General features: G+C 32.4%; 1 protein-coding gene across 1 annotated transcript; it reads right to left on the bottom strand.

Moving 5' to 3' along the window:
* LOC143224201 (uncharacterized) lies at nucleotides 1-26,640 on the bottom strand. The gene is made up of 5 exons (XM_076452633.1): nucleotides 26,373-26,640; nucleotides 9,974-10,071; nucleotides 7,627-7,768; nucleotides 2,949-3,260; nucleotides 1-1,311 (listed from the first exon to the last, which is right to left on the bottom strand). Exons 1-5 carry the CDS (start codon nucleotides 26,419-26,421, stop codon nucleotides 1,097-1,099), a joined length of 816 nt encoding a protein of 271 aa, XP_076308748.1. The 5' UTR covers nucleotides 26,422-26,640; the 3' UTR covers nucleotides 1-1,096.
* Between the last annotated feature and the right edge of the window lie 228 nt (nucleotides 26,641-26,868).

Raw genomic sequence — 26,868 nt, 5'->3', positions numbered from 1 at the left:
ATGAAAGTTTATTATAAATTAGGAAGTTATTTACACAGTGATGTTTTATCATTTAATATGCTGGAATCATACCAAGGTTAACTAAAACAGTCATCAATACCCGCGATAGCCTCAAAATGATAATATTGTTGTAAATAATCAAATAAAAAACAGTAAAGGTGATTGTATTACTACATAGCGATGAAAATAATGAAATTTCAAAATATGTGTTAAATGTCTTTGCATCGAAAAGTATTATATTATCAAATATAATAAATAGCAAACATAACAAACTAATTTTCATGTTTGATTTAATAATTTACTATTATTAATTTTAAATTATAACATGCCTTATGTGTTAAGCAGTCAAACCATATTTGTGTTTTTCTTCTAAAAGAATTGTTCATAAACATTTGTAAATTATTGTGAGCCTTTCGAGTTAAATTTCTATAAAACTCCATCTTTAGCAATATGATATTGATTTTCTATTCTAGTGGAATTCTAAACTTTAATAATCCTGTATAAATAATATTAACAATTACTCTTTCAGTATGTTTAGTTAACTGTACTGCTGATTAAGATAACTTTCAGTTTCTTCCGATCATAAGTTAGTTTTAGCAAATTTGGTTTATGAACACTCAAAGATAAACTTTGATCAACTTTAACCTAGTACGTTTTTCAAAACAGTTTCATACTTGTAAATACAAGTAGGCTCCTAGTTTATAACACGTGCATTTTTAATTTAAGAGCACTTAGGTGGCGTTTTACTTATATATATTTTTTAATTTGGTGAAACAGTCATAACCAAAGATATTTAAATTATAATTCAGATGACAATTTTCAGTTTAAAAACTAATGCTCCTAAAGCCCACGATTAAATATTATACAAAATCTTACCTATTGAATTTGAAACGCACCGCCTCCTATTGATAATCACGTTAGCTATTATTTCTCCGATAATACATTTCATAGAAAGAGTATGTAATATACGACACAAATATTGGCATTTTTATTGTTTCTCCAATTCCGATGCCTTTCTTCACTTTCAAACGTCTGAGTTGTGTCAATCGGTTATTATCTTTAATGAGAGCACAACTGTATTTTTGAACTCACGCCTTTAGTAACTAACAAAAAACGGCTCCTCACGTATACCCTGCTCCTCAGCGCGCTCCTCAGCATAACGAGATCGATTTCCAAGCTTCAAGATGATGTAAAATGAAATAAAAAGAGGAGGTAACATTCCAACGATGAACCCTGTCACGTTGAATTGATCAGGTTTCGTCTTTTCGTCTGTAGTTCTAACTGTCATGTTAGAAATTACCCCATCCATATCTGAAGAAGAAGAGAAAAAGCTTTATGAACAAAGCAATATTAAAGTTAGTTCTAGTTTTATATTTTTAACTATTGTATCAGGATATAGCTTAGACAGTCGAAGGTCTGTAAATGAAAAACAACAACAACAACAACAACAAACTTTCTTTGTTCAAATTCGTATTGGAATTATACTTACGTTAACAATAACATGTCAAATGAGCATACTGTCTGAGAGTGTAGAATTGTTTTGGTAAACAAAAGAGGCCTGGCAAAGCAACTCGAGCCGTCCCTAATTTAATAGTGTAAGACTAGAGGGAAGGCAGCTACTCAGTACCACCCACCACCAATTCTTCAGCTACTCTTTTACCTACAAATAGTGGGATTGGCCGTCACATTATAACGCCCCCACAACGGGGATGCGCACCCGCGAACCTCAGATTAGGAGTCGTACATCTTAACCCACTTGGCCATGCCGGGCCGTTTGAAGAGTCATACAAACCCTTTTATCAAGCAGAATGGGTAAGAAATGATTATATATTTCTTTGAAATTTATTTGTAACTATCTAACACACTTTATAACCATCTATAGAGTGGCAGAAGTGTTTTGTGATATATTTTTTAGTAAATTGGAGACTGTAAGGCCCAACGTTTATGATATATCATTTATTTATATAAAATAATTAAACTATTAGGCTTCTAGGTTAAAAAGAACCACATAAGTTTGATAATTATTTTGTTTTTTTTAGAATTTAAAAAAGAGTAAGTAATTATGTAATTACTGTAATACGATTTATCTTTTGTTTTAAGATATCCTATTATAAATAGATTTTGAAAAGGATGAGAAACGTGAAGTAAATATATATTAATTAAACTTCAAAGTTCATAGGATAAACTATTTGGGATTATTTAAGAAGAAATAAGTTTAATATTTTGCTAAATTATTTGCTATTGTTTGCTCGTGATTTTTTATATTTATGTATATGTATATATATAATTAAATACTGCTAGAATATTATATTTTCGTTATTTATCAAGCATATTAAAAATGTTCAAAAATAACGATAATATGTAGATATAAGACTAGCGGTACACAAGTCAAAATGGTTGATTCAGTTTTAAATATAAGACTAGCGGTACACAAGTCAAAATGGTTGATTCAGTTTTAAAACCGTAAGATGTAATTATTCAGTGCCCGCTGGTACAGCGGTAAGTCTACGGATTTACAACCCTAATTTCAGGGATCCGATTCCCCCTGGTGGACTCTGCCGATAGCCTAGTATGGCTTTACTATAAAAACACAATTACTGATTTCTCTGATAACATTTTTGTATTTTTTAATTTTGTTTGTGTATTGTAAAAATATGTGATGTTACATGATTTTTGCAAATGAAGGTAAGAGAAAAAAGTACTAAAAATTAGGTTTGTTTGTAATTAACACATAGCTGTATAATTGATTATTTGTGTTCTTCCCACCACGGGTATCGAAACCCGGATTTTAGCGTTGTAAATGTACAGGCATACAACTGTGTTACCACGGTGCGAAAAAAATTTGGAAAACAGGAAAAGATAGACTCATTTAGTGGTCACATATTAAATTCGAAAGTTTTTAGGTGGCAAGAAACAATAATTATTAATGGAATGTTACGTCCACTTACCAATTAATTGAAGATAGGTGAGAACGGTGCCATATTTATTGGTGGCTTCGCAAGTGTAATTTTCATAAGTGATATTATTTATGGTTTCGGTTGTCAAACTTAAGATTGCTTTTAACGTAACAAATACTGTACAATTTTCGATCTTTTCTATTGACCTATTATAATATGGATATACTTTTTTATCAAATGTAGTATTATCTTTGAACCCCAAAACATCCGGAACAGGAAACCTTTCCACAATGCATTGTAGAATCCAATCTGCTTCAATGGTTACGTTAATTTCACTATTTGGCATTGAGTTCGAAGGCAGAGCTATATCATTAAGAGACCAAAAACAAACAGTAAACAAAACTGTTGAAAACATTTTAAAGTATTGACCAAATTGAGTAATAGCTGAAAACCAGAGAATTTTCATTTAACCTTGATATTATCATGATATAGAATAATTTGCTGAAACATATTTTCATTCCACGACTAATATTAATATTAATATTCTATTTCTGCAAACTTCTGCTGTATTAAAAGAACATTGGCATTCTGTAGATACGTAAAACTAATTTAAAACTAAGCTTAATAATTTATAAAAATATAGAAATGAACTTAGAGTTTTTAAAGCAAACTATTGCATCTTCACTTCATAACATCTAATTTTTGCTTACACTCTAACTTTCTTTTCTGGTTGATTTATCCAAGTTTACACACAATAAATAATGCATTTAAATAAAACTTTTGCAATTATTGTGTGAATGGCAACCGATTAACTAGTGCATTTTTGGCAACCATCAAACTCAGTACAGCGATCCCGGCCTGGTCAGGTGGTTAAGGTGCTCGACTCGTAATCTGAGGGTCGCAGGTTCGAATCCCACCCCCACCAAACGAGCCCCTTTTAGCTGTGGGGGCGTTATAATGTGACGGGCATTCGTTGGAAAAAAAGAGTAGCCCAAGAGTTGGTGGTGGGTGGTGATGACTAGTTGCCTTCCCTCTAGTCTTACAGTGCTAAATTAAGGACGGCTAGCGCAAATAGCCCTCGTCTAGCTTTGTGCGAAATTCAAAAACAAACAGTACAGCGAACTATTTAGTTCAAACTGACATATTATTTAAATTATTGTGCCAAAGACTATAGTCGACAACGATCTATCTTCACTAGTCTTACATGACATAAAGGGTTTCTGATAAGCATTAGGTAGATAAGTTGTTCTTATACACAAAATTACAATGATCTGCGAAAACCTAACTGCTTTCTCACCTCTCTCTTAACTCCAGTCGATATGGATCGATATATACGTGACCTATAGTAACATAGGAAGTTTAAAGTTACAAAGTGCATTGAAAGAAGAAAAAACTGAATCATTTAGAATTTTTACAAAATCCATCGCTGCTTTCGCAGATCATTGTAATTTTGTGTATAAGAACAATTTATCTAGCTAATGCTTATCAGAAACCCTTTATGCCATGTAAGACTAGTGAAGATAGATCGTTGTCGACTATAGTCTTTGGCACAATAATTTAAATAATGTGTCAATTTGAACTAAACAGTTCACTGTACTGTTTGTTTTTGAATTTCGCGCAAAGCTAGACGAGGGCTATTTGCGCTAGCCGTCCTTAATTTAGCACTGTAAGACTAAATGTATGTTGTTATGTGTCAGTGCATGTTGTTATGTGTTCATAAACTCTTCACCTTGCTTTGTAATCTTATATTCGAGTATTTCAGAAAATTTAAATTACTTTTTAAAAACACACTAGATATCAGATGGATATCACTTCCATAACAGGCACTTACTCTGTGCGTTATGTTGCTAGTTGCGACGAAACTAAGATAGTGTAACATAGAATGAACAGATAGAATGAATTTATAGGTTTAACAGAAAAAAAATATGCAGGCTGTCTATACTTATATAATTTACTTTTCTTCTAATTGATGTTTAAATAACAAACAAACAAACTGATAATATCAGGGTCTATTCCTGTAAGTAATTTACAGTCACATAAAACAAACCAAACCTCAATAATTCCATGAAAAGGCTTTCTAAAGCAACTCTGTTGTATATTATCATAAAACGTTTTTGATTTCTCAAGTCAAAAATCAATATTTAATACATAGAAAGTATTCTGGCTGGTTGTTTAAAAGCCTTGAAGTACTTACGAGATCATTCGAATTTATCTCGTATAGCATCATACTTTCGTACGAGTTGAAATGAGTTTTTTACTTAGAGTGTACATGTGATCAGTTGTAATATATATGTACCATCAGAAACAGGGTTTGGGAATTTCCAGAGACATAGTAAGTTGCAGTTTCTCTGGCGGGAGTTAGAGAAAGAATATTTTCTTTTCTGCTGTTATTTGATTTCCAAGTTTGGCATCGAAAGTAAATTTCTACTATGGCTCTTCGAGATCTCCAATAACTAAGTTTTAAAGTGCCGCTCTACAGCAATCAATGCTTTTAGATTAAACAAAATAAAATGTAAAATGAGATAGCTAATTTGTTACATAAATTAATAATACGTAAAATAGCACTTTAAGTAAACAAAAGATTTTACTAAAGAGCATGCTGAAGCGACGTTCAGTCGTAAAAGTCTGACTGTACACCTATTTATGATTAGTAGTTGTTGCAGACTTGATTGAAGTAACAACAAACGCTTTTTAACTGTTGAAATTTACAAGTAAATATGTGTTGTTAAGTTTGTATCTCAGAACGGCTGTTATTGTTATTAATACTGTTATTGATGAGGAGAGAACAGTGTTAAAACCCATAACAGCTGTTCTGAGATACATTTTTATTTCACGTGGATTTCTCGTCATCAGAAAATATTGTTAAGTTTATTTTCTTAATACACAACAAATGAAAAATTAGCAAAACCTTATTAACAACCTATCCATGTAACCTTAACCTTTTATTTATTTGGTTTGGTTTATTTTGAATTTTGCGAAAAGCTACACGAGGGCTATCTGTGCTTGCCGTCCCTACTTTTGCAGTGTAGGACTAGAGGGAAAGCAGCTAGTCATCACCACCCATCGCCAATTCTTCGGCTACTCTTTTACCAACGAATACTGGGATTGACCGTAATATTATAATGCCCCCAAGGCTGGAAGGTCGAGCATGCTTGGTGTGACGAGGATTCGAACCCATGACCCTCGGATTACGAGTCGAGTGTCTTAACCACTTGGCCATGGCAGGGCCCCTTTTGATTATTTCCACGTCCTTTATTTCACAGAAGAGTGCCCGGTACAGAGCCATTGTTGTTCAAACTGTACTTTTAACACGAAATAATTATTTATTCAAGAGATAAGTTTTGAAATTTAACTATTTGACGAAGGTAAAGCTAAAATAACATTTACTAACTGGTTAGTGTATGCGTATTTGGTGAAATATAAACCAACAAACGAAACCTGAGCAGTACAAAATGGAAGACAAACAGTTAAGTGAAACTTAAAAAACAAAAATACGCAACACGATTAATTTTACAAATGTTGGAAAAACAAAGTTTTCAAATTTTAAACTTGACACTAAATTCCAAACCTAAGTAGGGTAGCTCAACTTTAAAACATGATTTATTTTCACCTTTAAAATGGCTAGTTTTCATGAATCAGTTGTCTTTTGCTCACATTTCGCATTTCAAGAGCGCATTTCCTAGTATTTATTTGTTTTGAATTTCGCGCAAAGCTACGCGAGGGCTATCTGCGCTAGTCGTCTCTAATTTAGTAGTGTAAGACTAGAGAGAAGGCAGCTAGTCACCACCACCTACCGCCAACTTTTGGGCTACTCTTTTACCAACGAACAATGAGATTGACGTAACATGATAATGCCCCCACAGCTGAAAGAACGAGCATGTTTGGTACGACGGGGATTCGAACCCGCGACTCTAAAATTACGAGTCGAACGCCTTAACCCACCTGGCCATGCCGGGTCTACATTTCCTGCTGTAGAATGACACTGTCCTCTTTCTAGTTATATTGAGTTCAGTGGTGAACCCTAGTAATGCTGTTAAACATCCTAAAAAAAGAAAGACTGTATTAATACAATGAATTCTGTTGATAATTTACATGTAGAGAAAAGCAATGTATAGACGATAATTAAGATATATTTTATTACCTGTTGAAATAAATATCGTATAAAAGTCTGTACTTCTCTGAATATTGGGTAAGTTCCAATAATACTGATACCAATAATATATATATATATATATATATCTGTATAGTCATACTTCTAGTAAGATTGTTTATAATTAAGCACAAAGCTACACAATAAGAGGTTTAGAAGTGTTTATTTATTTGCCACGGATATTCTCTCAAGCTCACACAAGGAGCCATATGAACGAACATGCCCTAATTTGGGACTGAAAACTATTAAGGAGATTAATGGACACCACCTAAAATGGAACAGTGGGATTTAACAGTCGTTCTTATTAAGCACTCTGTGGTTGAAAGGACGGCGTGTGATTTTGTGGAAACGGAACATGTACCAGGGACTCTCAGGTCCACGGTCCGATCCTTTAGCCAGAAGGCAACTTCCTACCCTTTCATGAAGTGGATATTGTAATACCGATTATTAATTTTGTTGTAATACGAAACTTGTAAGTGTAAAACGTCTCTTAAGTTACGACTCTTTAATGTGAAAATATTGTTGGGTTTTTACATGTAACATGAAGTAGAATTTGCACAGTGTATGTAATATTGTTACCTTCTGTTAGCACACACACTCTAGAGTCTTTCCTCACGATTGAAAAACACAATGAACAACAAGAACCACCCTTTGCTACCACACTTTTGGGATTAGGAAGTAACACGTCTTTGACAGTGCTTCGATGTCTAAGCCATGTTCCCTGTAATAGAAAAACAAGAAAAACAAATTAATAAAACATTCTAATATAGGATATAACTGTATTTTCTACAAAATACTTTCATTTCTACTGATCAATAGGTATCAGGCTTTGTATGATATGTCTCAATGTATCTTAAATGAGAATGGGTACTGATCTGTTAGTCATTTCAACATACTATATGTCAGTACTCGGAACAAATTTCTCGGAACTTGTCTTCCTATTTATTGTAGATATTACTTACATCACGAAAATACACTTGGCGAAAGATTTAATGTTTCGAATTTTTTTCTAAAATCATAATATCATCTTACTGCCAAATTAAATCGGATAGTTAATTAATATTTTTAATTTTACCAATATGTGTTTGTTTTACATTTGTATATGCAAATTCAGAAGATGTTTCATGTTATAAAACATAAACTATAGGTCCTCTATGGTTACATCATACTCTCTATGGTTAATAATGATATTTCAGGACCTCTATAGTTAATAATGGTACTTTTGGAACTCTATGGTTGATAACCATACTTCAGGTCCTCTGCAGTTAATAAAGGTACTTGATGACCTCTTTTATCGCTAATGGTACTTCAGGCTCTCTCTGGTTTTTGCCTGCTTTTTGAATAAATTTGGTATTAACTGGGATGTCACATTTTGTCGCTAGTTTTTGTCAAACGTTGGTTATTTTTCTGCTGATGTCAAGAATATATGGTATGCAGCAGTATATGGTTTCGTAATTTATTAAATCGTGTGGTATATTTACTTTTGTTAGTTGAATTTTGCTTTTTGTCTAAGTATGCGCGTATAATTTTTCTACGGTTTGTGGAGGAAACTTATTGATGTTGATGAAGTATTGTTTTATTTTGTCTAATTCGTCGTTAATTTTATCCGGTGAGCATAGTTTTATGGCTGTGTTTATTTGGTTTCTTAGTATGTTGAGTTTTTGTTTTGTTTCATGTGTTGAGACCCAAGGAATGTATAGTCCAGTATGGGTGAATTTTGGGTGGATTCCTGTTTTAAATTGTGTAACGATTCTTGTAATGTTGAGGTTAAGAAATGATATTTGATTGCTTTCTTCCTGTTCACATGTGAAGTTAATGTTGGGATGTATAGAGTTAATGTATTGAAAAAATTAAGTATGTGTTCTGCAGATTTGAATCCCGCAATCGTGTCATCTACATATCTGTACCAGTATAGTGGTGGACGTAATGCTGTGTTAATTGCTTGTGTTTCAACTTGTGTTGTACAAAAATATATTTTATTAATCGGATATATTCCAAAGCTCAGGTTACTTTGTGTTTTATCAAATAAGATCTTAAGTGGTTTTCTAACAAAAATATTCTACTAATAGAAGGTACATTGAGCTATATAAGTTTTTGTTTTTTTTAAATTCAGCCTGATATGAATTTGAACTAATTATCAAAATATTTCGTTCGATGTTCACTTGATAATACTTCGTAATTGCAACATCATCGGCTTACAAGATCAGGTTTTATTATCCAAGATCAGATTTGTCATTTAATATCAGTTTTTTAACCAAGATCAGATTTGTTACCTACGATCAGTTTTATTAATCCAAGATCAAATTTCTTAATCTTAGACCATATTTGTTATCCAAGATCAAATTTGTTATCTAAGGTCAAGATTTATTAATCCAAAATCAGGTTTGCTAAAAGAAATGTCGATAAATGAGTGATTTAACCAAATAAAAATTATAGTTCCGTCTATACTACATCACTTTTATAATGACATATTGACATAAAAATATTTTATAATTTCCATTTATTTTCTATAGTTATGGTTGTATTTTTGTAATTTAGCACAAAGCTACACAATGGGCTTCTTGAATTTTGGTCATTAATGTATCGAAAACCGGTTTTTATCGTTGTAAATCCGCAGACATACCGCTTTGCCACTGGGGTTGGGGTATGAGATAAATGTCTTAATATGTATGTGTAGAAATAATAGATTATACCTGATGGAATTAAAATTCATGTGTGTTATATTCTGGAGTATTCGACAAACAAGGCTTAAACAAAGTACATCCACTTGGTTTAGATTCATTGAACAAAAGTTAACGTTTATTTTAAAAAAATTGCTTCTCAAAAATATCTTTACGTTAAAAATACGTTTATGGACAGAATGTTCTTTATGATTCTTAGTAGAGTGTTTTAATATTTACATACTAGCTTAAGGGGGAAATCTTACCGAAATAATCCGTTTTCCTTCTTTACAAATGACTTCCGCAAAATCCGGACTTACTGGTTGAGATATAGATGAACTATTGATAGGTAAAGGGCACGACTCTGGTCTCAGAAAAGAAAAAAAAATGTTTAAGTTAGATCATTATAATAACAAGTTATAAACTCATTAAGATATTCATGAAATCATGCTTAAAGCAACTCTTAGGTAAATAAACATAAACATTATGGTTAAGGAGGGCTGTGCCCTCCTACATCTATAACAAACTTAAAATTGTAGGACTAGATGAAATTCACCCTCTGTTTCGTTTGTTCACACAGTATAGTAGGAGTAATTGGAACTTACACTCATAATTTAAAGTTCGTGAACTAAGTACCAATTGTTACACTTCTGAATAACCATGGCTGTCATTTTGGAGATAAAACTTTAAATAGATTGGCTGCTTTCGGATTTCGTTTTTGTAATTAAGCAAAAACCTGCATCATGGATTATCTGTGTTCTACCTACTACGGGTATCTTATTATTTTAGTATCTCAAGCTATTGGTAAATATTTTGTTTGTTTGTTTTTGAATTTCGCACAAAGCTACACGAGGGTTATCTGCGCTAGCCGTCCTTAATTTTGCAGTGTAAGACTAGAGGGAAGGAAGCTAGTCATCACCACCCATCGCCAACTCTTGGGCTACTCTTTTGCTAACGAATAGTGGGATTGACCGTAACATTATAACGCCCCCATGGCTGAAAGGGCGAACATGTTTGGCACGACGGAGATGCAAACCCGCGACCCTCAGATTGCGAGGCGCAAGCCTTAACCCAACTGGCCATACCGGGCCCTGGTAAAGATTTTAAGAAAGGTGCTGTTGCTATTCGTAATGGTTCTTTGATGAAATATAATATTTTGTTTGATATCTACACGTTTAATATTTGTTACTTCAAGAATTACTGCTGCCAAGAAGAGATATACAATACTGTTCCCAACAATAATGCAATGCTAAAGTCAAGTAGATGTATGTATTACAAAACAAAATATAGGCTGGTGCTGTCATGTCGATTAATGTAGATATATGTGGTTTAAACGAACGATTCAGGCTAAAACATTACTCGAGTGTAGCGTAAAAAGATTAGGTTATGGTACCTTTTTAAACGGGAACGTATTCATTATATATAATAACGAGGTTTTTAGCAAGTTGCTCACTAGAGAAGATTGACAAATGAGCTCAATAATCAATACTGATGGCCGACTTTTCATTCCAGTTAAATATTCTTTAATAGAACACAGGAGAAAAGAAAACCAGTGTCAGATGATGTACTTCAGAACAAGACTTAAAACTAATATTTATCCTAAATTCGTATTTGTAATGTTTTTTTATTAACATGAAATATTTTACAGTTATTACTTTTTTGAGCACAGATAGTGAAACCTAGCAATAATGACTACTTCTAATGTCTTGTGGGTATAGCCAAAAGCTGTTAACCAGCAGGATGTGTGTGTATGTGTGTTTTCTTATAGCAAAGCCACATCGGGCTATCTGCTGAGCCCACCGAGGGGAATCGAACCAGCAGGGATGTAATGTTTTTTTATATTTTTACGTTGTTTACTTATTGAACTGCAATAAAACTGTGTTTTGCTCTTTTATATTGGTAGAGATAATTTGAAAACTATATATATCACAAAATACAAGAATATACAATAAAGAACATAGCGAAGCATAACAGAGTACCATAGCAATCTATTTTTGTTGGGTGGAGTTGTTTCCAAGCAAGAATTTGGAAAATTTGACCAATACTTATTGTGTTAGGTTATGAAAACAACAGCATATATTGTAAAAACATACATCATATAAATTAATCATTCTCACTTAACAACGTATAAAAACTAAAAGTTCCAGGAAAGTTTCAAATCTGAGCCTTTAAGGTGTTTGCAGACTCAGGAAAGTAACATTATGAAGAAACTTAAGAATATGAGTAGATTAAAACAAATAATAACTAAATAAAAGTCTTCTTTGGTTGAAGACAGCATATTTGATTTGTTTACTAGTTTTATTCTGCAGTCGAATAATGACAAAATATGTTAACCAGTATTTGCTACATAGGATAGTAGGTGATATTTATAAGAATAAAAACCAGGATAGCCTATTATTTATTTTATAATTATTGTAGGGATTACATTATTATAATAAATAATTAATACTGTACTTCTGCTATGAAGTTTAAATTCTTAAGAGCCCAAAGCCTTTATGTTGTAGCAGCATTTTCAGCCGCGGCATAGTGGCTCATACAACGACTCTGAGTTGTTTTTAACTCAGGCGGTCAAGCCCTTAAGAATAATTTATTTGATCACACTCCAGATCCGAGAGGCTAATCCTGCCTAAATACATTTCAGTTTGAGTGTAAAATGGTATAGAACCTGATAAGTAATAAACATGAATCGTGCCCAAAGTTTGGTACTGCTAGCGCACAAAAATGTGTCTAACAAAGAAGAAAAAAATTTCTTAGCATAATTTACTCTAAGGAATTCAAATGGCGTATAGAATTCCTTCTTGTTTCTTATTGAATTAAATCTTTATTCATATAGCTCCTAAGTAAAACTTAATATTGGAAATTTAAAACACAGAGTTGTTGAAAAGATAGATTTAAAAGCTATTGAAACAAACACAGGAACTAATACGTTTGAATGAACCAGGTTGATATTAAACAGAAATAAAGAAACACGGAAGTCGATATAAATGTATAAATTTGTATTTGGTAAAAAAATATTTTGCCATCTGAAGATATTGTTATTAATTTTAACACATGATAAACGTAAATTTGCAGTCAAGAATGTTAACGGAATAGAGGCTGATACCCTGGGCGACATACTTATGATCTATGTGTAAACAAGTTAACAGGAACATGTTTGTGTTGAAAATATAGACAAATTTGCCTTAGAAAAATTTCTTGTTGCCTGTTCATTTTATTATGCATGCACGCATGAAGAGAGAACCTTCGTGAAAAGTTCTTTAATCCACAACAATTTACAATGTTAGTTATTTCAATTGATTCAGTAACAAAATAAGCAGTGAATAAGAAAGAGGTATCAGACTTTAGAATATCGTAAGTTAGATGTTTAGATTTCGTTTTTATGTCATTTAAGTCCACACGGTGGGTGGCGGAAATGACTCTGACTTCAACTCTAAAGACCAGGGATTGACAGTAGAATAGCTTGGATACTTTACAAACATCGGTACCTACCAGTATCTATAGACATAAGATACTGTTGTGACAAGCACCACTTCTTCTCGTAAAAACGGTTCTTTCAGAGAAATGGTTGAGGATACAGCAGGACCTTATCATCTCTTTAATTTTAAAAATACCACATTGGTATCAGGCTATTTTAATTCTTCATTGTGATCGCATTCCACTCCGACATAAAATGTCAAATTATAAGGTCCACTTATGAGAGCAGACTGAATGACCATGAATTTGCATTTCGCTTTACATGACGAATCATGGAGGACCTTGATTTATATAACAATGCACGAAGAGGGGTAATGAACACAATTATGAAACAATGGCCTCACCTTACAACATAAAAATGTAAAATCTAATTAGCTCGTAATTTACTTCTGGTTTTAACACCCAGTATTCCTTAAACATCTTCTGAACTTATACCTAAACTCAGCTAACCATTATACCTGGAACTTTAAATTGTGAACTTTTGCTTTATCCTAAGGAACGAAAACTTCCTTAACTTACAGTGCTCCAAAAATAAGTGCAATATTTTTTATAGTCCTATATATATATATATTTGATAATAAGACTAAACCATTATCAGCTGTTAATAAAACAAACAAATATAAAAGCCGTATTACGTGTATATACTGTTTTTGTTTTGGTAGGGAGTAATGTGATTCGTTATCAAAACTAATATAAATAAACAAGATAGTAATTCCTCCACTTCTATGAAACAGATCGCAGATAGCACATTGTTTAGCTTTGTGTTTAATAACAAACAACAGTTATGAGATGGTTAAATTACTTATACCTGATGCAGTATGATATATATTTTTATTTTATCATGTTTATCATTAGCATTACAAGTATGTGAAGTTTTGAAAGGATGAACGCTATTAACATAATTAAAGATATTCTTTTGACGTACGTATTCTTAATAAAACTTATCATACTTGGAGAGCAAATAATCATGTGTTACACCATTTAACATAACTACTTTTTGAAGTGCTATTACTGAATAAATCGTACAAAATATACAACTGTGACTGATGGCGTGTGGGGAAGGCTTAAATGGGCAACGAAAAATAATTTATTAATAGTTTAATATAGGGACAGATGTAAAATCTTTATATTATTGTTACTATGTTAAACTTGTAAAAAAAGTTATATGTTATCCATTCAAGCCTTTATTAGTGACTTTCAGTAACTGGCATTGAATGATTATTGTATATTATCAGAACTTGTAGTTGATGTTCTACAATTATATTTAGATAACAAAGAATAATAATATGAAACTCGTAGTTCTGTATCAGAAGAAACATCGAGAAATTATACGATTCTTCTCTTTTTTTGAATTTTGCGCAAAACTACACGAAGGCTATCTACGCTAGCCGTCTCTAATTTAACAGTGTGAGACTAGAGGAAGGCATCCCCACCCGCCGCCAACTCTTGGACTACTATTTTGCCAATGAATAGTGGGATTGACCGTCACATTATAACGTCCCCACGACTGGAAGGGCAAACATGTTTGGTATGATCGGGATTCGAACCCGCGACGATAGGATTCACATATCTTAACCCACTTGACCATGCCGGGCCACACGGTTCTTCTCTAAGTGTTCTTAAAGAATTTTATAAGCAAAGTTTTTAAACCGTCAACCTACAATGATGGAGTATTCTAAAGCTTGAAAAATTGGATGATAAAAGGAAAATTCTTCATTGAAAGCAATAGAAGCTGTTATACCAAACAAGAGGTTTAGAAGAAATAACGTTCTGCAATCCCGCTGATTAAATGTATTAAGATATCAATGACGAGGCCCGGCATGGCCAAGTGTGTTAAGGCGTTCGACTCGTAATCCAAGGGTCGCGGGTTTAAATCCCAGTCACACCAAACATGCTCGACCTCCCAGCCGTGGGGGCGTTATAATGTGATGGGCAATCCTACTATTCGTTGGAAAAAGAGTAGCCCAGAAGTTGGCGGTGGGTTGTGATGACTAACTGCCTTCCCTCTAGTTGTACACTGCTAAATTAAGGACGGCTAGCGCAGATAGCCCTCGAGTAGCTTTGAGCGAAATTCAAAAACAAACAAACATATCAATGACGAATGTCGTAAAAAAATAAATAAATAGAGATGATAATAATGCAGACAAGGTTAGTGTCTCAGAACTGAGGAAAATTTATGTTTTGATGAATTCGGATCTCACGAAACATTCCAGAAATGTAATACATTCCAGAATTCTAGCGGAAACAATTTTCTAAAGTTCAACCTTCCTTTCAACTTCTTGATATAAAAGTGAAACAGGAAGATGATCTGGTTAAAAACTGAAGACGTTTGGAAAAAGAATTTCAAACTCAGAAACGTATTTTCATTGATCGGATAAGAATAAAGTATTTGCAGAAAGTTTTGTGTTGTTGGATTTATTTTCAAAAATAAATTGCTATTTTGTTACTATTTAAGTATTAAAAATGTGAATCTACCTTTTAAATTACGGTGTTATTATTACATTTTATAATTATAAAGTTTTGTCTTGAGAATTTCATATCATGTAGATCATAGATTTAACGATGATATATAAAATGTTGGCCCAGCATGCCCAAATGGTTATTGCGCGCGATTCATAATCTTACGGTCCTGAGTTCGAATACCCGTCACACTAAACATGCTCTTTGTATCAGCTACGGTCAATCCAACTATTCGCTGGTGAAAGAGTAGTCCAAGAACTGGCCATGACGAGCTGCGTTCTCTCTAGTCTTATACTGCTAAATTAAGGACGGCTAGCTCAAATAGCTCCTGTGTAGCTTTCCGTGAAACTAGAAAAGCAAAACCCAAACAATAAAAAGTTTATGAGTACAACTACTTCATATGGACAGAGGTTATGTTTTCAGCCCTGCGTGTATGAGTGTGCCTGTCAGTTAAATTTCTCAAAAGCGGCCGATTGCACTTAATCGAGGGTTGGAAAACATCTAGATTATGATCTAACTTAACAGTGACTAGTTTTTGTAGGGTTAAGGTCACGAAAATACAAAAAAAAAGATATATTAACGTGGGGATCGATTTTTTACGTTATTTTCGCTCTATGAGTCAGAATAGTCACATTTTGATGAATAGTGGTGGGAATTTTTAGAATCTTATTCCTCTTTGTAATATCAAAAATGGTTCTTATCTGGTTATTAAAGACAGACACATGGAGACATTTTCTACTTAGAGTCGAATATGATCAACGCTGCATTGCGGAAGTATTGGTTCTAGTAAGTGCCTCTCTCGTTAGAAATGCATTAAACACATAACCCTTCCCTCAATCAGAAGCGTAGTACTTACTGTTTTGGGGATAGCAGGTAAAGAAAGAAGAAACTCCTGTAACTGACTGCTGTATCAAAATATGCATTCTGTATGATGGTAACACATTTCAGGCAAGACTTGTAAGCAGTCAAAGAGACATAGCATTTCAAAATGTTCTCACCAACTTAAAAGTAATCATAACAAACACACTGACTGTTTATTTTGTTTTTGATCACGTTATACGATCTTTTACTATTATGTGTTCGAGACTCTTTTCCTGACCCTTCTGACTTACAAGAAGTCACCGCCACCTTTTCTAGCACCAATTCATGTTGGGCTTCCATAAATGAATTTGCCTTAACAATAGATCATTAGGTCCATCAGTATTGCATCCATAATAACTGCACGGATTACAAGTTTAACAGCTTGGAGCTATAGACATGTAATCATTGAAGGGTATAATGGCTGTTGTTAATGAAATGTAGAAGAGTGGCTAAGTTACTGTCACGATTTGAAAAAGAGATACAGGGATAGGTGAAGAAGAAAGCTCACGTAGCTAACCCATTAACTTTAGGGTTTCTGATGATGATGGGTCACTTATAAACTCTAAACTTTAACGACATATTTCATAACGAATAAACTTAGTATTCCGAAAATTGTTTAATTTAGAAGCTTAAGTTCAAGAGAGGTCCACTTCAGTCCATACTTTTAAGAGATAAGCTAGACCTATATCCTAGTGATTCTAATTTATTGTAATATCACTGAATTATGAAACATGTTATAAATATTCCATAATTATCCAAGACAAACGATCAGTTTCGACTTGTTTGTGCCCAACATTGTTTAACTCGCCTTAATTATTTCAGTAAAGCTTATCAAACCTCCTCACATCACGTCTTTTTTGTTTCTTTTATCAAGACACACAATAGTGTGTCATGCAGCCAAAACAACCTTATAAAGAGAGATAATTTACGATTTTTCTTTGATAGATGAAACTATGTAGAATGGACGGCAACTGCCTGTTATAAAGACACAAGTGTAGAGGACGACGTTTCAAAAGGCGGAAGACTTTCGAAACGTCGTCCTTTACATTTGTGTCTCCAAAACAGGCAGTTCCTGTCCATTCTACAAAACTTACGATTTTTCAACTTTCTGTAGCACGGACTTTGGTAATTCAAACTATCTAACATTCTCCCTGAACATGTACTTTTGTATTCGTACTTTTTATACCAAATTTCAAGGAAATCTACTAAGAAATTTGCAAGATATAAATCCTTAATTTTGATTAAAGTAGGGAAATTTTTATGGTATAAAAAATTAGTCTAAATATAAGCTACAAATGCAAATGTATTCAACAAAAAACACACAGTTTTTACCATCACTTTTTACACGCCTACGCAAAAATTTACATAATCTATCAGTTCAAAGTTTTACTACAGCTTCACTTTAGAGTAAAGGTAAACCTCTCTTTTATTGTTTTTTGTCATTCGGACTAAGGACGATTAGTTTAAAACAGTAAAGTATAGAGTGAAAGCACGTGCAAATACATAACCAGTGATGTCATTGTTGTTCTTTTTGTTATTGACTATTCATTGCCACTTTTCCAGCACGAATATTCTAGAGTTTATAAACTTATTATAATTAAAGAGTGTTCAGCATCATGTGATATTACCTCAAGTTGTAAATAACGATGGCTGATTCGGCTGTACAAGCAATAAGTGTAAATAACGATGGTTGAATTGGCTGTACAAGTAATGAGTGTAAATTACGATGGTTGATTTGGCTGTACAAGCAATAAGTGTAAATTACGATGGTTGATTTGGCTGTACAAGCAACAAGTATAAATAACGATGGTTGATTTGGCTGTACAAGCAATGAGTGTAAATTACGATGGTTGATTTGGCTGTACAAGCAATGAGTGTAAAGTACGATGGTTGATTTGGCTGTACAAGCAATAAGTGTAAATTACGATGGTTGATTTGGATGTACAAGCAATAAGTGTAAATTACGATGGTTGATTTGGCTGTACACGCAACAAGTGTAAATAACGATGGTTGATTTGGCTGTACAAGCAATAAGTGTAAATTACGATGATGGATTTGGCTGTACCAAAAAACGCGGCCTTGCTAACTAAGGAATTATTATTTTTCACATTTGCTACAGAATCAATGTTTTCAACTACTGCATAATCAGGTATGGTGATTTTTCACAAGTCAGGTTTGTTCGTGTTTTCCCTTAATTCATCAAATACTTAGCACTATATAAACTTAAGATTGTGGTTTAGTTGCCTTGACTATTTGATGTAACCACATCTATCGATGCTAGTACAAACTGATTTGATATGAATACTAATTCCAGTTAAATAAACTATATACACTAAGTGCCAGTGTTACAAGTTCGATCAGATTAAATGTAGTTTTATTTTATAATCATTTAAGTCAATTCTTTGGTTATTTTTTGTTTGTTTGTTTTTGAATTTCGCGCAAAGCTACTCGAGGGCTATCTGCACTAGCCGTCCCTAGTTTAGTAGTGTAAGACTACACGGAAGGCAGCTAGTTATCACCACCCACCGCCAACTCTTGGGCTACTCTTTTACCAACGAATAGTGGGATTGACCGAATATTATAACGCCTCCACGGCTGAAAGGGCGAGCATGTTTGGCGCGACGGGGATGCGAACCCGCGACCTTTAAATTACGAGTCGCATGCCTTAACCCACCTGGCCATGCCGGGCCACATTATTTGGTTAATAATGTTTAATGTTTAATTTTTTTTTTTAATCATTAGTACGTTAGAAACGAACAGTTTCTCCTGTGAATACCCTTGAAAATATTAATACACTAAAGGTCAGTTTCTCAAATATCAGACGTTTGGTAAAATTAACGTATTGTTGCCTTTTTTCTCACGTATCTGCTCTTAATATGTCAACATGTTAGTGGTTGGTAATTCTTTCATCATATATTTTATGATGCGAACACCTTTAATTTCCTCACGCTTACGTATTAAACGCTTGATAATATCAAAACTTTAATGCCTTCTTTCTTCGTAAACAACATTAATAATATAAGCACATTAACGCCTGTTTCCTATACACTATACCTTCGCAACGTCAGCGATTAGGTGTTTGTTTTATAAAATATTAACAATGACATGAGAGAGAACGACTGGAATTTTTGCTAGATGAAACGTTACCTTTGTAACCCACACTTGTACTGACTTACGGAAAACGTCAAACCTATTATTGTCAGTTAATAAGAGTTCTAAACTTGTATAGAGTCACTAGTTAGAATAGGATCCTTAAGTAATGAACACAGTACGTTCACTCTTAGGTTTTCTACATGTATTCTTAAGCCTAGTGTACAAACAATATTCAAGCATTGTCTGATATCAGCTACATTGTTATAATGGGTATATTTACACTGTTCTCACTTGTTGGACAAGGAAAACGAGCTTAGAGATAAAATTAGTACACACTTAAGCTTAGTGAGCTATTACTTTTTAAGTATTGTATAGATAAGAATAACATGAGGTTAATCCTGAAAAGATTGCTAATAGTCACTTTAGAACGTTATACATGTAGGTATATGGAAAATTATGTTTTCTTTCGGGCTTTAAGCTACAGCATTGGAAGTTATTTGTCATGAGTTTTTAAACTTTGAAATTTTAATGTATCCAAAGACAACTACAGTGAATTGTGTAAAGCATAGAAACCTTAGTATCTTTATATAATAACATATATGTTTACAACTTATATACATGTATCAGCTCTTACTGCAAGTTATTCTTATGAAAATATATCACTGTATTCATGTTGTAATTGCGATGTTATAAGTCACATATGCTATGACACTTTCAAATTTTAACACTGTTTTTATCTTTGTAATGTAACCAGTTTAAAGCTAAACGTTTTCATCTTGATTTATTAGAACACTATAATCCGCGATTCGGCGAATCGCGGTGGACAAAGCAGATAGCTCAATGTAACCTTGCTCTAAAACAAATAGTCAAACAACCAAACATATTCATTGTAAAGAAACATTGACGTTAGCAACATCTCTGATTATACAATACAGATTGAGATGAGCAGGAATACTTTATTTCTTTTGAACATGAAGTTAATCATGTGTGTCGAAGCATGATAAAAAATAAAACACCCTAAACCTTTGTACTTTGTATACAGTGTGCCGGTTACAAAGGGGTTAAGAAAAAAAATCTGTATTCTTTTTCTAATAAATCAGAAATTTTTTATCATAGAAGATAAATAGGAAACACTAAAATAAAAACGAATTCAAGAAAATGTGGACATCGCATGTCTCAAGTTGCTGGATAATGACATGAATATCCATGCTATCGAATACAAAAAAGGAGACCGTAGCCTTCGTATACTACTAGATTGTAGAAAGCATTCAGTAAGGAGTAGTGTGCTTTGAACATTTGCAATGAAATTAAGGTGTAGGACTATCGCTAACATTCACAGTCGTTATATAAAGTGTGACTGAACGTGGCGACGTGAACAACAACTATATATTAAGGCTCCCAAATCGCTTTAAAATAACGTATCCAACCTCAGGTAAACCTTTAGATTTAAATGAAAGATTTAGTTAGATGAAACAACCACTGCAATTGGTCATCATATACTGCTAATACACCAATGGAGAGACTAATGTTAAAATAACACCCTCAAAATAACGTTTACTTGATAGTACTGTCTATTAAATATAATCAATACTTTATGACTGTGTGTTATATATCTGATTTTAAATAAAATAAATATGGTGGCATTGTGACTTATTTGTTTTTGTCCTTTGGAATTGTAGTCGGATAGTGCAAGTTTAATATTTTTTTGTTGTGTTCTTGAGCAAGATAATTTATTCAAATTATTTCAGTCATTCATTTGGTTGATGGGTAGAAATTTAACTTATTCGCTTGTGCTCAAACAAATCAGAGTTTACTTAAAAACCGGGGTTTTAACCTTGATCATAGGACTTTTGTAACACACGTACTTGTTTCGAATTACACAACATTAACTACTTATATAGGATGAACCATAATCATTTAAATAACAGTTCTGTGGATTTGTATCTAAAATAAAAATGTGCCGAGTCTATGTGTTTGTTAGAACTATCTTTGCATCATTCAGTAAATTCGTTTTGTCATAACATTTTTTTAACAGTCGGAAACAAACTCCTTCTTAAACGATTTTAGAAAATTTTATACAGATAACGAAAAGAACAGCAATAGTTCACTTTCTAATTTTAATGAACCAAAACTTTTTATATAAGTTTATCCTGAACAGCCTTTGAACTAAACTTTAGTCCTAAGCTTCCCTGCTGGTATTGAAGTTGGCAAAATATCTCATTGTATAAATTTCTGCTGCAGAATAATAATAAAAAATCGTTTTTAAAATATATTTCTTTATTACATTATGTTCAAAATAAGTTAAATATAATCACAAGAGTCTCGAGAGAGAATAATTACTGTCGTATTATATAAATATTAAAATCGTGTGAAGTGAAGGAAAGAACAGTTATGAGACATATACTTGTTTTGTAAGCGTTTTGTAAGTCAGCAATATTGTTTATTAATGTTTATTTATCATTAATTTCTACTAAACAGATGAAAGAGCTATAGTAGTAAACTATAGGTTGTATTCTTAATATAACACGAAGAATAAAAGTAAGCCTCCCAGTGCCACAGCGGTATGTCTACGGACTCACAGCGCTAAAACCGGGTTTCGATACCTGTGGTGGGCAAAGGTCAGATAGCCCACTGTGTAGCTTTTGATTAATTGCAAACAAATAAACCATAAAATAATATTAAGTGTTTCCTTAGAGGTAAAAACTGCGAATCATATTTGTATATCATTTACCCTATAACAGTTTTTAGCCTAATTTTGAATGAATTTTGTTCAAGACTTTCGAAAAATGAGAAACGTAATGATGACGTGTACACATTCTGTTAATAGTTAACCCTACAACCAGTTATAATCTTTGAAAATAATTCACACACAGAATCTTTAAAGCTCTGTTAATTAACTTTAATATGCTTCTCCTATTTTGAAAGTACGCTTAGGGACTGATGCACCATGTAGACTTTAGCTATGGAACTCTACGCCTAACAGTACCGTTTATTCGAAAAAATAACCTAAATATGACAATAATAAATTTAAAATTCCAGTGAAAGAATCAAACCTAATAATGATGATGAACGACTTTGGTGGAACGACTAAAGAATTAATAAAAAACGTCTTGGACGAAACCTAAAATTAAATCAAGTTTTTATGTTGATAGGTAAATGTTCATACTTGAACTCGATTTCAGAAAATAATGCTGTAACATGAACCCTATCAATCCTAGGAATTTCATGCTCATTTGAACAAATTTATTTATACATGTTACATACTGAATAAATTCCTAAAATCTCGTTATGAAACATAACCTGATTGTGTGTTTAGAGTTTAGTCTATGTTATCTATATATGAAATGTAATATGGTTAAGATCCATACGTTAATTTCTATCTTACTCTATTCAAGTAGAAAGTACAATAATAATTATATTTTGACCGATTTATGCATTTTAATATGTTAGTAGCAATATCCTTTTCCTAAATTTATTTAGCTATGTTCCTATCCACTTATTTGTACGGAGTTTTCCATCAAAAGTTAATGTGTAAAATTAAACCTTAGAGAAAAATTTGTTATAAAAGCATATTAAATGAATATTTAACATCCATGTTTACTCGAAAATTATGGTTTTACTGCAGTATCGCTTTTAAGTTTTAGTTTGAGAACTTCTTTTTTAATATTTGCCGCATTTAAGCCTTTGGTTTGTCTTTGGAACACCATTAAGTTCACTGACAGTAATTAACTTAGGAAGTTTATAACTTTAAGAGAAGAAAACGTTTTTGCGCTCAATCTCTTGATATAAACGCTAAGTACTTTAAGATACGTCTTTCTGCGAAAAGACAAACAAACTAAACTTAAAATAGAGAGGGACTTTCCTCTTTTTTCTAAAAAATAAAAGGAAATAATTAAACTTGAAATACGACTGAAAGAACCTTTTTCTATTATTTGAACTACAAAGCAATACATTGAGAGTACTTAAAGCTTTTTCTTATGTTTTGGAAAAGGAATATCTACACATTAGGAACGTTTTTCTCAAATATGAAATACTTTCATGTCACGTAATGTTATATAAAAATATTAGTTTTGTTGAAATAATATAATAAATATTAGTATTGTTGAAATAATATAGTAAATATTAGTATTGTTTGAATAATATAGTAAATATTAGCATTGTTTGAATAATATAATAAATATTAGCATTGTTAAAATAATATTGTAAATATTAGTTTTGTTTAAATAATATAGTAAGTATTAGTATTGTTTAAACGTTACTAGCTGAAGTTTAAAAAAAAATCTTAAGAGTGAAAAGTTATTATTTTTTGCCACCGTTTAAGCACAGATTTGCTCAATTTTATAAAATTGTCCTAATTATAGAACAATAAGCGTAAATGACGCTGTTTGGTACGGTTGTACCGAGTACATACGGTTTATGACAATAAATTATTAATCTGTATTCTATGGCGTTACTATAAAGGAAGTCATTAACACTGTTATAAAAGAGAAACATTATCCCTATATATTTTAAAGAAATTGGTTGGTTCTGTAAAATATAAATTTCTTCCATATAATAGGGTTGCGATTCTAAAGTTATAAAGTGTCACTCTCTAATTTGGTGTGGTTCGTTAGTGTATATTGATATCCAATCAAACACACCTTAGGTGTGAAAAGAAGGTGCGGTTGAAAAGTATTAAATAAAGTCACCAGTGGCGGATAAACTTGTAGGTACATTTACATCATTGATAACAATTTTACAGCCAACATACATTCATTAGTTAGCCATTCTGCGATTTTCGTTCAGCTTTGGGCGTGATGGTGAGTAAAACAAAACACATAAAATATAATACGCGGCCAAACTGACTAACGAACGAATATTAGCTGTAAAATTATTATTCAATGGCATAAATGTAGCTACAAATTTGGCCTCCAAATTTGATTTGATTTCTTTAATTCGCACGCTCAATCCATTTTTGGCTACACCTTTTTTTCCCACTTAAGGTGTTTTTTATTAGATTTTAAAGTAAACACGAATTATTTAAAACCTTTGAATAAAGATACACTTTGAAAAGATTATTTATTCGTGGACTAATTAATATAAAAGTTTTTGAACAACGTTGTTGATAATTTAATCAAGAAATATGATTAATTAGCCTCGTTGCATATCAACAACTTTGGAGATTTTAATTAGTTAATTCTAAGTCAGTTATAAGGACAGCATAATTATTTACTTTTATATTTATTATATTATCTATACAGGACAGTTTAATTTTGAACTTTTTTTCTGAGCCAGCAAAACATGAGTTTAATTAAATATATTGGTCGCAAGACGGTAGTATTAGGCCTAACGTACTTTTAATATTACATCTTTTGTGAAGAGTGCGTTTAATTAAATTCACACTTTGCTAGATTAGAAAAGACACTTACGTCCTAACAGTCAGAGAATAAACAATATCATATAACACATATCATGTATTATTTGCATTTAGATTCTGAAAACCTTTAAAAATTTAACTCTGAGTTTGTGATTTCTGCTTAATTATAAAAATAATTAACCTCAAGAAAGGATAAAAGAAAAACTGAAAGTTTACTTTGAATGTATTCAGTAAGAAAAAATAAATATTTACTTATGAAACGTCATTTTCTTCAGGATGTGTATTGAAAATGTTTCAGAACATATTACTTTTACACGATAGGACTACTGTTTGCTTATGCTCTGACCACCACGGATATCGAAAACCGGTTTCAGGACGGCTGGTATGGTGTTAACACTTTTACCAAAATAAAGCGGAGAACAACGTTTCGACTTTCTTACATTTTAACTTCAAGTGGGTTTCTTGCCACTACAAAAACCGATTTATTATCGGTCTGAGTCCACAGACATATAGGACTACTGAAGACAGACTAGAAAAACAAAGAATGAGAGACAAAAAGGAAGTGGATAAAATCCTTATTCCTTTTATACGATACAGTTACTGAAGGCAGATTACAGGAACAAAATATGAAGGACTAAAAGGAAATGGGTTCATTACCCTTTTGTTTGTTACTGTTTATAATTAACACTAAAAATCGCTCTTTTTCTTACAATAAATGATAAACTAGTTTATATTTGTTGTTACAAATGCTACATCATTCATAATTACATTAAAAGTTTCCATCCTATTTATTTTGAAAAAAAATGTCTTTTTTTATCGTGTTATGATCCAGAATATCATAAAGTAAAACAAAATCTGAATAAATGCATAACACAAAAGTTCAGTTAGATATGTATTTTTATCTAAATATGAAAACCTAAGAATATTAATATTTGTATGCACTCAGTATTGGAAGGAAATTGAATTAATTTTAACAGACATTTAAACAATTACACGTGTTATGCACAAACATACAAAACTTACAGCTTCCATGCTTTTCTGTTTCACAAGTACAAACGTTAGCCACAAAGATTCCTTTTGGCTGTATATTCCTCAGAAGCTTAGACAGATGCCTGATTGTTTACATGTTATGTTGGTTTTATGAACCTAATGACCGAAGTTACCTTAGCACTTAACCAGAAGTACAAAATAACTTGATATTTATTAAAAATATTTACGTTTTAATATGCACCTTTATTTTAGCGAATGAGGTCATTGCTTAATTTGCCTTAACTCAATTAAAAACTTATTGTTAAATGTTGATATTTAAATTACCGCTAAGTGTCATTCCGAAAGCATGAAATAAAAAAATTAATAGTGTTAATAAGCATGTAATTACATAAGATTTAAGTAATTCGTAAAAAGAGTGTTAGTTTACTTACGTGGAACCTGCAGGGTTGCCAAAAACAACAGAAATATCCAGTCATACATACAAGATGTTAAAGTCAGTCACGATATAATAAGATTTGGAATGTGAAAGTTTCACCGTGTATTTTCTCGTTATTGAAGGTTGTAGAGCAGTTTACGCGTCAATGACGTCAAGCCACGTGGGACGATAGCTTCAGCAAAAGTTTAAACAGTAAAATATTGTTTTTTAAAAAAAATTGACTGCTCTTATAAATGTTGGTTCATTCATCGATCCGTCAGGTGAAGTCTATGTTGTCCAGGTGTGATAATAAAGAACTAGCTTCTAGCACTTTCATTTTGTTGTGCGATTCCAATCTATCATTGGTAGACTCAGTCACGTGCTCTAGTTCCTATCTATTCATTGGGTTTGTAAGTGAGTTTAATTATTTACCATTTTATGTAGAAACCCATCTTTCTCGTCATAATTTAGCCAGAGAATCAATTCAAAATGTAATTAACCAAAACGCCGCT

The sequence above is a fragment of the Tachypleus tridentatus genome, chromosome 8, assembly GCF_004210375.1.
Source record: "Tachypleus tridentatus isolate NWPU-2018 chromosome 8, ASM421037v1, whole genome shotgun sequence".
Taxonomy (NCBI): domain Eukaryota; kingdom Metazoa; phylum Arthropoda; class Merostomata; order Xiphosura; family Limulidae; genus Tachypleus; species Tachypleus tridentatus.
This window is presented reverse-complemented; position numbering and strand designations above follow the sequence as displayed.

Bases quoted from the DNA above. Each gene is read 5' to 3' on its own strand.
- LOC143224201 (XM_076452633.1), bottom strand. From the start codon at position 26,421: ATGTATGACTGGATATTTCTGTTGTTTTTGGCAACCCTGCAGGTTCCA. The intron at 7,769-9,973 runs GTAAGATTTCCC...TTTCTATTACAG, and splicing joins AAGGAAAACGGATTATTTCG to GGAACATGGCTTAGACATCG. The intron at 3,261-7,626 runs GTAACAATATTA...TTAATGATATAG, and splicing joins AGTGTGTGTGCTAACAGAAG to CTCTGCCTTCGAACTCAATG.